The following is an 11,952-nucleotide window of genomic DNA, read 5'->3' on the forward strand; positions in this document are numbered from 1 at the left end:
GACGTATGTGATACGGCTCAGCTTGTTGTATTTATTAGAGGAGTGGATGAAAACTTAGAAATTACGGAGGAATTTTTAGACTTAATTCCTCTGAAAAATACAACAACAGGTGAAGATATTTTCAACGGAATCGTAAAATCCATTGAACGTGTAGGGCTGTCTTGGGATAAATTGACGTCCGTCACAACTGATGGTGCCCCTTCTATGACTGGAGTGAAGCAAGGTTTCGTAGGATTATTAAAACGGCATCTTGAATTAAATAATTTCAAACGTAACATAATAGCTATTCATTGTGTTATTCATCAAGAAGCCTTATGTGCTAAACGTGCAAATATTAAACATGTGATGGATGTAGTATTGAAGTGTGTAAATTTCATGAGGTCACATGCTCTAAATCACAGACAATTCAAGGACTTTTTGGAATCAATTGAATGTGACTACACGGATGTTCCATATCATTGTGAAGTTCGGTGGCTAAGTCGCGCAAAAACTCTCGAAAGATTTTTCAATTTGAGAGAGTACATTTCGGAATTTATGCTTGGGAGGGGCAAAAATATTCCTGAATTAGACGATCCTACATGGGTTCAGGACTTGGCTTTCTTGGTGGACCTCACGAAACATTTGAATGATTTAAACTTAAAACTACAAGGGAAAGATAAACTGATTTGTGATATTAATGATGCAGTGAAAGCATTTAAACTTATGATTTCCTTATGGAAAACACAAATAGAGGATCACAATTTTACCCATTTTCCCTATCTTCGGTCGCTGAATGCAAGAGTGGACGTCCAGAAATACATAACCATTTTGAGCAGTGTGAAAGATGAATTTGACAATAGATTTCATGACTTGGAGGCACTGCAATTGAAGTTGGAACTCTTCACTATGCCATACTCTGCAAAGCCTTTGGACGTTTCTTCCAGTTTGCAACTTGAACTAATCGACTTACAATGTAATTCAGAACTTAAAAAAATCTACATTAATAAAGATATCACTGGATTTTACAAGGCACTTGAACGAACACGCTACCCACAATTTCATAAATTTGCAGCAGAAATGATTTCTATATTTTCCAGCACTTACACTTGCGAACAGTTTTTTCCCCTGATGAAGCAAAATAAATCTGGAGAGAGAGCCCGACTTTCAGACGAAAATCTCCGCTATGTAGTGAGACTTTCTACAGCTAATAAAATAGTGCCAGATATAGAAAGAATAGTATCTGCAAAAGTGAACATTGTGCCTGATAATGAAGCATCGTCATCCAAGTCGGACCAGTAAATACTGTGTTCACAATACGTAATTTGTGTTTCATTGTATCTTCAAATTTACAGTAGCAAAAATTCTTAAAAGATCAATTTGAAACATTTTTCTAAGAGAGATGTTAATTTTAGTTCACTTAATAATTCAAATGTTGTGTTTTTTTAATCTTTATTAAAGGAATATGTAATTGTATGACATATCATTCCAAGGCTAATTGTTTTTAGGGTAACATTTTTTCAATGTTTAGCTTACTATGTTATATTATAGACTATTTTGGAACACTTTGAGAGCAGTCTGTTTTTTCAGACGTGAATTTTTATTTTTTGTTATTATTATTTGTATTATTATTATTATTATTATTATTATTATTAACAAAAACTTTTTGTCATTTCGTACTCACGAAAAACTACTTCCATAAAATTTAACTATTCTCTTAACAACGTCTGTATTATTAGGAAAAATTCTATTAAAGATCTTGGTGTATTACTCGATTCTAAATTATACTTTCACAATCATGTTCCATATATTTATAATCATTCAATAAGAATGCTTGGTTTAATAAGATCTATAACTTATTCTTTTTCTACTCCAGAGTCACTATTAATTCTATGCTTTACTTTGGTTCGATCTAAACTTGAATATGCATCTGTAGCCTGGAATTCCATTACTTCAACTGATTCGGTTAAATTGGAAAATATTCAAAGAAAATTTATTTCCTTATGCGCTTTTCGATTTATACCCAATTCCTCTGACTTTAACTATGAGATTACCTGTAAATATTTTAACTGTTGTAGCCTTTATTCTAGACGTCAAAATCTTGATTATCAATTTTTTTGCAAAGTTATCAAGGGTGATATTGATTGTGAGTCTATCATAAACAATATCAGCCTTCGTATTCCTACAAAAGGTTTAAGATTTCAAAAAAATATTTATAACAGAAATTCAAAATCACTTTCTCCAGTCTGTAGATGCATAAAATATGCCAATTTGCATGGGCACAATTTAGATCCTTTTAAGGTATAGTTTCGTTTTGATTATTAGTATTTACTGTTCTTGTTCTCAATTTTATTTATGTATGTTTTTGTTTATTTAAGATATTTATTTTGTTTTTGCACCTTTGTATCTTCTGTTTGTGTTTTGTGCTGAACTATAATTGGCCTCTGGCTATTGTTCAGCACACAAATATTAATAATAAATAAATAAATTATTATAACTACATTATGATTACATAGGCCTATGCCGGTTTCCCTTCAATTTATAAATGTTCCTGCAATTTCTTTCCTTATTATTATTATTATTATTATTATTATTATTATTATTATTATTAACCATTTTTTTAACTTATGTAGCTAAGTTTTATAAAATTATAAAATCACCTCTCATTCTGATAGGTGGATGAATTATTTGCCGCTCAAATACTACCATTTACTCAATGCGTACTATTGTATTACACTCGCTCAAAAAACTGTACACGCGCAATTCAAAAGCGATCAGGATTTGAAAATAATTAATTTTCTTAGAAAATCACAATCCGCATTAGGTACAATGTAGAACTTTACACTTGTTTTGGGTATGGTGAATGATTGGCCTGTGAATGTGAACGCGTTACGAAAAATAAAGTGAGTCCGCAGACATAACGAAGACGAGAAATCAGGAATCATAGAAAATGATTATTAATATTTCCTCAATCAAATATAGCTAATAATTATTTTAAAACGGTAGGATTTCATCAGCCCATGTCAAGCTAATAATGTTGTGACAGTTTAGATTAGGTTAGTAAAGTTTTCAGAATATATTCGACAACGCTTATTTCTTAATCAGTAGGCCTATTGTCAAGGGAAGACAAAACGTGAGTTTCTTCTCACACTGCCGTCAAAGGTTAAACGACTTACGACTTCCATTTGATAAGCTGTTAAGTTATGAAACTACTGAGCGAGGAATACCTGTGAGGCTCTTGAGGTTGTAAGGGAGCAAGAAAGAAACTATTTGCAAAGACGGAAACATTTTCTGGAAAAATATAATGGCAAATTTTCCATGTTACGTCACTGTATAATGTTGATATACTTCCAGTAATTTATCTTTAATTTTTAATCCAACACCAGAAGCGCAGAATAGATTCTTGTACACCCCTCCAGCTAAGAACTGATAAGAGCAGCGTGTGAATGACGCAATCTGCACAGACAGACGATCCCGTGCACATATACTGCACATTCAGTGCCTCGTTTTTGACATGCCTGGTGTATCTGTTTACCAGCGTAAATGTCTTTCTATTAATTTCAGTGCGGTCTTATCAGCAGCACGATCTTCAACTCAGAGTGGGTGGGGACGCCTCTTCCTCATCAGAAATCACTCCACATCATGATGACTGCATCGACAGAGGTCACGCTCACAGCCGGAAAGGTCATCCCCGTGAACCGCCATAGTCTGATGACGGTATGATATACTTTTAGGAGCTGGATAATATTGCTATAGTCCCATCGCTCTTCTTTCCGGCAGCCAATCACGTTGCAGGTTGGGTACATTTGAATGTATGCGTCTGCTGTATAATCGTTCACCATTTACGTTCTTTCGTTGCCGTTCGCAGCTTCGAGCATTAAAATAAATTTTTATGTTCGAAGGTTCGCAGCAAGCAGACGAAAACCATCTTTACCGCACCGTTAAACATTATCGTGTCGTAGTACCTATGAGAGTCAATCAATCGCACTGTAATTTTTAGGATCCGTACATAAACATCTAAGGAAAGCATAGAAAAATATTCGGAATCAAAATCTTCTTTGGAACATGAGAAAAAATTACTAACTTCGAAGTGACCCGTTCAGAATAGATATTGACACCCTAAAAAATTGATAAGCGATAACTTTTTTTTTATTTTTCACGTTAGATGAGGATCAAAGCGAGAGAAATGTTTAGAAAGAATGGAAACTACTTTTAAAAGTGGCTGCTACTCAAAATCTTTACTGGTTTGCGAGTTACGGTGAGTTAAATAAAGGAGCGATTTTGCTTCGTTTTAGAACCGAAGACTCAGTTTTTGTCTGTTGAAGGAGAAATGAAGGACGGTTACTTCTCATAGAAATCCTCGCACTACTTTTAGTGTTGACAAAATCGTGGTCTGAGAGAGTTAAGGTTCTATTGAACATTATTGGTGAAAATGAGTTTGTTTTATCGAAATGGATTATACTTTTCATGCACGTTTAACACACACAATATTAGTAATATTCGTTATTTTTGCTTCTATTAATATTTTGCCAGAACTTTCACGTTATTTGAGAAATACAAGGTTCCATTTCAATCTTTCTTTCGTGGGCATGGTGCACAACAATACAAATTTTAATTCCGCACTCTTTTAGGTGCATTTGTTTAAAATTACAATAATACTTGAAGTCTTATCCTCGGCATTTCATGTATTAAAAGTATTACTAAGTTCTTGCTATTTAGTATGTAATATTAGTATATTATTATTCTACCTCAAAGTTCATAACGACCCAGGAGTAAATCTCGGAATAAAATGTTTAAGTGCATAATTATATTGCACTTTAAGTTAATAAATGCATTCATATTTCCATACTTTTACTGCATATAAACCCCATAGTAATAAATATATTTTTACCTTTAATCTTACAATCAAACATTATCATGGGGGGACAGATAAAAAAGAGAAAGTAAATTTCCCTGGGGCCATTTACAGAAAGAAAGCATAATTTCATGAAAAGATTTATTGGAACAGATACACCAATTATAGAGCTATTTTTCAACATACTACCCACCGGAATTGAGACATTTGTCATACCATGGGATCAACAGAGAGATGCAGACGGCTGTCACATACTGGTTCCGATCTCAGGCGGCAGACTTCTACGGCACAGGGATACAAAGTTGATCTCACAGTATGACACATCTCTCAGTTCTGGTGGGGAATATGATGAAAAATAGCTCAACAATTGCTGTATCTGTTCCAATAAATATTTCCATGAAATTTCTTTTTTTTATGTAAACGCCCCCCGAGAAACTTACTTTCTGAAGGGCCCTCGAGTGCCCAGAATTTGTATAAGCACTTATTTTGATATTAACATGGTGGAAGAAAAAAAATATTAACTTTATCTCCCCCTTTAGAATGTTCGCTTGTGATACTTGTTTGAAAGGTTAAAAATACTCTTCACATAAGGAACTCATGAGTAACCAAGGATTTCTGGGTTCTTGTAAGGTGTCAAAGATGGAAAAACATCCTACGTTTCGAATCTACGTATCGGGTCCAACAGTCAAAAATCTAGTAGCACTTCGCACACCACAGAAGTTTTAAATTACATATTAAAAGTTAATTCATGGCGCGACAGTCCATAAAGGGCCAAGCTTACCAGCTGGCTGCTGGCCTCACGTCCACATGCCTCAGCAGATATGAACGACCATCCAACCAGAATGGAGGTATTGTGTGGTCAACATGATGATCCCCCTCTCCCAGCCGTTATAGCTAGTTTTCAAACCCGGATTTCGCTACCATTAATAGTGTCCCAAATTCATCACGATGCTGGGTGAACATAAATTGGCCAAAATTTTATGAGAAAACTCATTTCACAACCTTACGACGTGAGAAAATAATACATAATACTGTAATTAGTCGAAAAAATAGTTTCACATCTTGAATAAAAATATGATAATCAGCGTGGATTCAGCGAGATTGTAGTCAGTTGGTTAACTAAATTTAATAAGCAGTAAATTCTACGGAATTTAATTTGAAGGAATTATTGTAGTAATTTTTTTCTTAATACTGCATATTACCGGTACTGCTACAAAATCACGTTGATTATCAGAAGTCATTTTATATCGAAATTATTAGGCCTACATTACATTCAGGATGAAATATTTTTGTTGCAGGTATTGAACGAGACGTACACGTACATTATGTTCCTGCTGCAGTTAATGGAACGAACTTCGTCAAAACGCTTGGAATAGGCCTAATAATGTACACATAAGCTTAAAATTAGAGCACATATTAAAATAGAAAAATGCATCATATAGATTAATATTTTTTAGAAGGTTAGTATAATTGGTATTAAGTGAAAGTTACTTTTCTTAAGGTTCCAACATTATCTTACTTACTTACAAATGGCTTTAAGGAACCCACAGATTCATTGCCGCCCTCACATAAGCCCGCCATTGATCCCTGTCCTGCGCAAGATTAATCCAGTCTCTGTCATCATATCCCACCTCCCTCAAATCCATTTTAATATTATCCTCCCATCTACGTCTCGGCATCCCAACTAATACTCTGTATGCATTTCGGATTCGAACATACGTGCTACATGCCCTACCCATCTCAAGCGTCTGGATTTAATGTTCCTTATTATGCCAGGTGAAGAATACAATGTGTGCAGTTCTGCGTTGTGCAACTTTTTCCATTCTCCTGTAACTTCATCCCTCTTAGCCCCAAATATTATTTTAAGAACCTTAGTCTCAAACACCCTTAATCTCTGTTCCTCTCTCAAAGTGAGAGTCCAAGTTTCACAAACATACAGAACAACCGGTAATATAACTGTTTTATAAATTCTAACTTCAAGATTTTTTGATAGCAGACTCGATGACAAAAGCTTCTCAACCGAATAATAACAGACATTTCGCATATTTTATTATGCGTTTAATTTCCTCCCGAGTGTTTATTTATATTTGTTACTGTTGCTCGAAGATATTTGCATTTTTCCACCTCTTCGAATGATAAATTTCCAATTTTTATATTTCCATTTCGTACAATATTCTGGTCAAGACATAAACATATACTTTGTCTTTTCGGGATTTACTTCCAAACCTATCACTTTACTTGCTTCAAGTAAAATTTCCGTGTTTTCCCTAACCGTTTGTGGATTTTCTCCTAACATATTCACGTCATTCGCATAGACAAGAAGCTGATGTAACCTGTTCAATTCCAAACCCTCTCTGTTATCCTGAACTTTCCTAATGACATATTCTAGATCTAGAGTGAAGTTAAAAAGTAAAAGTGATAGTGCATCTCCTTTCTTTAGCCCGCAGTGAATTGGAAAAGCATCAGACAGAAGCTGACCTGTACGGAGTCTGCTGTAAGTTTCATTGAGACACATTTTAATTAATCGAACTAGTTTCTTGGGAATACCAAATCTAATAAGAATTTTATATAACACTTCTCTCTTAACCGAGTTAATGCCTTTTTAAAACCAATAAATAACTGATGTACTGTACCCTTATACTCCCATTTTTTCTCCAGTATCTGTTGAATACAAAAAATCTGATCAATAGTCGATCTACTACGCCTAAAACCGCACTGATGATCTCCAATAACTTGACCTACATATGGAGCTAATCTTCTCAAAAGAATTATCACAAAGATTAAATAATGTTTTCTTAGTTTCTGACAGTTAATAGTCGTCTCTAGTGACCGATTGGTTACCAATTTTACCATAATCCTTTATTCACGATTTTGTATTTTAAGGCTGTTAAAATTCTTAGAATGGCTTTCTCCAGAAGGGAAGTAAAGCTGATAAGCCCATAATGTATATTTGTAATAGGCCTACATAAAAAATCTGTCTGAGAGGGCTAATCAAAATTTTCCAACCCACATAAAAAATAAACTTTACTAGCCTCCTGAGTCCTGAAATATTTGTTGTTTTCTTTATAAAGTTGAATATAACTCTACACTTTAAAAAAAAAGTTACTGACATGAGGAAAAATGCTGGAAAAAATTCTGCAGGTTACAGTTAGGGCACAAATGCAGGTATATTACACTATACTTAGAGTCTCTGCACATACATCTTATATCATAATCATGTATGAAGTATGGTATAGTATACTGTACTTTCAGGATTCAGGAGGCTAGAAATCCATCTATTTAAGAACATTGCTGCATGAGGAGTAAGATTTAGATTAAAAAAAAAGTAAAATGCCGTATCGAAACGGAACTTTCTGCTGTTACAAATAAAATATTCTCAAACACAGATTTAGACTTAGATCTTTGAATTCACTTTTTAAAATCTTGTATAGCTAGTTAATAAAACTTACATAACGAAGTAGAAGATTGTATTCTGAAGATGATTATGATATGCAAATAGATTTGAAGTTTTTGGAGTGTAAAATTATCGCCCTTTACTTCAAAATCCTTGGATCGACCCAATTTTAAGCTAAAATGGTCTTTGCAGAAAGGATCAAGAATGGGAACTCTTGCTAACGACTGAAACTGTAAGACAGCACATGTGACATAATTCACTAACAATTTAGTGTACTGCAACTTATCAGGGACAAACAGAAGAAGAAAGGGGATTGATTGGAAGCAGATGCCTGGTTGCACAAATCATAACACGCAATGGACTTGAGAATAGTAGGAAAATGGATTAAAATGGAAAAATAATCGAAAACAAAGTAGTGAGGTAGTCGGGAAATGCTTTAGTCATTACTCACTATGAGGAGGTAAAAAGCCATAATTCTCTCTTCTATCAAGATGTCGTCAGGAATAATGAATTCCTCTTTGCAGCTGTTTCAACCTTATAAATGGAATTTTACAGGTCACAAGACCAGCATGGTCCCCATCGACAATATTTCGTATTATTGGTAACATTGACAAAAACTACATTTTAGAAGATATAGATGGGTCTAAATTTAAGTTAAATATGAAAAGGATAATTAGATACAAGTGTAACATGCTATACATTATGTTGTACATATTTACATATGGATGTCAGGCGCCCCAGCTGTGATTTGCCTCTGTGAAGGAAATACGGAATTGCCTATCAATGTTGAATTATGTCTTACATAAGGAAATTTTTCTCGAAAACTGTTGAAGCTAGATAGTTGACTTTTTATTGCTCATGAACACACAACCTGCGAAACAGTAGTTTTACTTTACCTTATTTCCTTATTAAGAAGTAATATTGCTCCATTCCTATTTTTTTTTTCAATGATTTTCAGTACATAACCCTCTGAAACATCTGCAAAATTGAGCAAATTTCAAAAACATTGTTTCAGACATGTCTACTCAGAGCTCACTACGTCAAACTCCAGCTATATATATATAAAATTTAATCTGTTTCCAAAGTTTAGTGAATGTAATTCAAGCTTTCCGCTAAATTTCTGTTTCTTAAATTAATATTTGCAAGAAAGACGAGCCTCCCATCACAACTATAACATGTTAATGTAATGCATCCCATGCAAAAAGTTTTAAAGTTTTCAGGAAGTTTCAAGATCTCAAGTCAGGGGAACGTGAAGGTCATACTACTGGATCAACCTCTTCCCAAATGTTACAGTTAGGTGATTTATGGCTTCAAGAGTAAACTGTGAATGTGAGCAGACATAGAACAGCTAAATAAACAATTCTTGAAAATGTTAGTTTTCAAGATTAAATTGAAGCTGAGAAAAGGTTCCTTTTGTGTGAAAAACAAAACTTACGGAAAATGAGCCTTAAAATAAGACATAATATAGATATGTACTACTCTACCTCCTGAGAAAACGTGAAAAATTTAACTTGGATATAATTTTTGTATAATCATATAAACCATTTTAGTAAGGATAAAATCAAAGAATAAATGGGAAAAATATAAAAAAAAAAAAAAATCCACCAAAAATTCATAATTTATTGCAAAATGAGTGTTAAAATTCAAACTCCGACACCGTTCCTCAGAAAATCGAAAAATTAAGATAGACACAGTTTTTTTATAATCATGTGTGATAGCCTATAGCATTTTAAAGAGGGACTCATTATCATGAATACTTCTACACATAAAACACCACAATAATTGTTAGATATTTGTTATGTATAAATCAACAATGTAATTTTAAGCTATACATAGGCAGTTATTGTACGTTTCACATCTTTCGTATGAAACGATTAGTATTAAAAATTACGAGTATGTCTGAGTCCACTGATTTGGTTCAAAATTACGCTAGGGAACATATTATTGAGAATTATAGAACTGTCTCTTATAAAGTAGATGCTGTTTGTATGAATAGGCACAAATGTAATAGTGTATGTTTCCTTTTGAGAATTTATTCTGACTTGGAATGAACTGTGTATTAAGATGGATGCACGTACATAAGTACATTGAAAGCACATAAAATTGCAACTTATATCAAGAATGTTTGTCACGTTGGTATGAGAGAATAATAGAACAATATAATTATTGTAGTATATTATTTTATGGACGAACTATTTCTAACGGCAATTGTTTAGACTAATCATATTAAAACATGTAGTGGAATTTTGTATGTTAATTGTACTGGTATCCATAGTATCTGACTTGGTTGTCTGCTGAGTCCTTGGTGAGTCTTGACAATGAAATAATTAAGTTGGTGGTGAAAAAGTTCATATTTTCTGGAGCAGACTGGTGTCAACATTTTACTAGTATAGGTCTATGTTTAGCTTTGCAATAATGCAAAAGTGATTATTTATAATTTTATTTTGGAAACATGTTCAAGGCTACTCGTGTAATAAACTAGCAAAATAACTTCATTCTACACATGGAACCTTCTCACATTTACAGGAAGGAAAAGTAAGCACAACTCTCTAACTGCCATACGATCCTATTAGTATAAACTTCCCCAGTCATCCAAGATAAAGTTGTTGAAAAGAACACTACAGATCTCGCGGTATATTTTGAGCGCTGGGTGACGTCATTGGACGTTAGGATTAATTAAAAACTGATGATCGTATACAGCAATTAACAAACAATGATCACATGTCTTCTGATGCGACTGATTTATTGTAGCTGGAGTACAGAAATCTGTAAAGTTATCACCAACTTCCAATCTATGGCTCAAGGTTATATGTATTGCGAGGTATATATAAACCCCCTAGCACAGTGGTCATCAGAACACTGCACTCTCGGGCTAGCGTTGTCTCTTACAGCACCAGCATGCATTCGTGGCTGCTGGCGGGTATGCTTCCTCCTGCACGAGAGTGAATGTCGCCATACACTGCTTATCCGTAACCCATTTCAGCGAGTGCTGACGACCACTGCAACCTAGCAGGTCTTTTGATGCTTGAGTTCATCTTTCACCGACAGATGGTAACACTATGTTTCACTCCTAATGTTTACCTATCTGTATTTACTTATCGCCACTGTTGAAACATATAGCGTTTCAGTTCTAGGGTAGTTTTATCCTGCTCATAATATACTGTATGAGCAGGATATATATATATATATATACACACACATACATACATACATACATACATACATATACACACCCGCACCCACACCCACACCCACATACCAGTATACATACAGGGTGTTTCCAGGCTGGTGTTACTAACGTTCAGGGATGATGGGGAAGGGCACATGTATCAATTTGAGATAAGGAACCCTGGTCCGGAAATGACCGAGTCGAAAGTTATAAGCAAAAATAGTTGTGTGGAAATGAAATAATTTTATTTCTCTGTACACCTTATTTATGTGTATTTATCTGTACATCTTACACATACTGTATTCATCTGACGTTGTTTACGTCGTCTACTTACAGTATTCCATTCAGTGCGCTGTCTGAGGGATGGGGACAGGAAACTACACTAAAGCAATGCAGATACCGTAATGTGTAACGGACATGGTCGGTCCTGATATGCACGTCTGTAGACAGCAGTGTATGTGTACAAGTTGCAGTGTCCAGTCGATCAGTCCTAGTGAAATGGAGGAGTACACGAGAGCGGAATATGCAGACATGATTTTCGAATACGGATGAGCCAAT

The 11,952-nt window shown here is 34.4% G+C and overlaps 1 protein-coding gene across 1 annotated transcript in view; it reads left to right on the forward strand.

Moving 5' to 3' along the window:
* The window catches only part of LOC138698939 (uncharacterized), a 263,952-nt gene extending 254,743 nt beyond the window's left edge, over positions 1 to 9,209 (forward strand). The window contains exons 14-15 of the mRNA XM_069825137.1: positions 3,541 to 3,693; positions 6,130 to 9,209. Coding sequence (XP_069681238.1) covers positions 3,541 to 3,693; positions 6,130 to 6,207 — 231 coding nt within the window. The 3' untranslated portion in view covers positions 6,208 to 9,209. The remainder of the gene's footprint in view (positions 1 to 3,540; positions 3,694 to 6,129) is intronic.
* The last annotated feature ends 2,743 nt before the right edge of the window (positions 9,210 to 11,952 follow it).

This window comes from Periplaneta americana, chromosome 4 (genome assembly GCF_040183065.1).
Source record: "Periplaneta americana isolate PAMFEO1 chromosome 4, P.americana_PAMFEO1_priV1, whole genome shotgun sequence".
Classification (NCBI taxonomy): Eukaryota; Metazoa; Arthropoda; class Insecta; order Blattodea; family Blattidae; genus Periplaneta; species Periplaneta americana.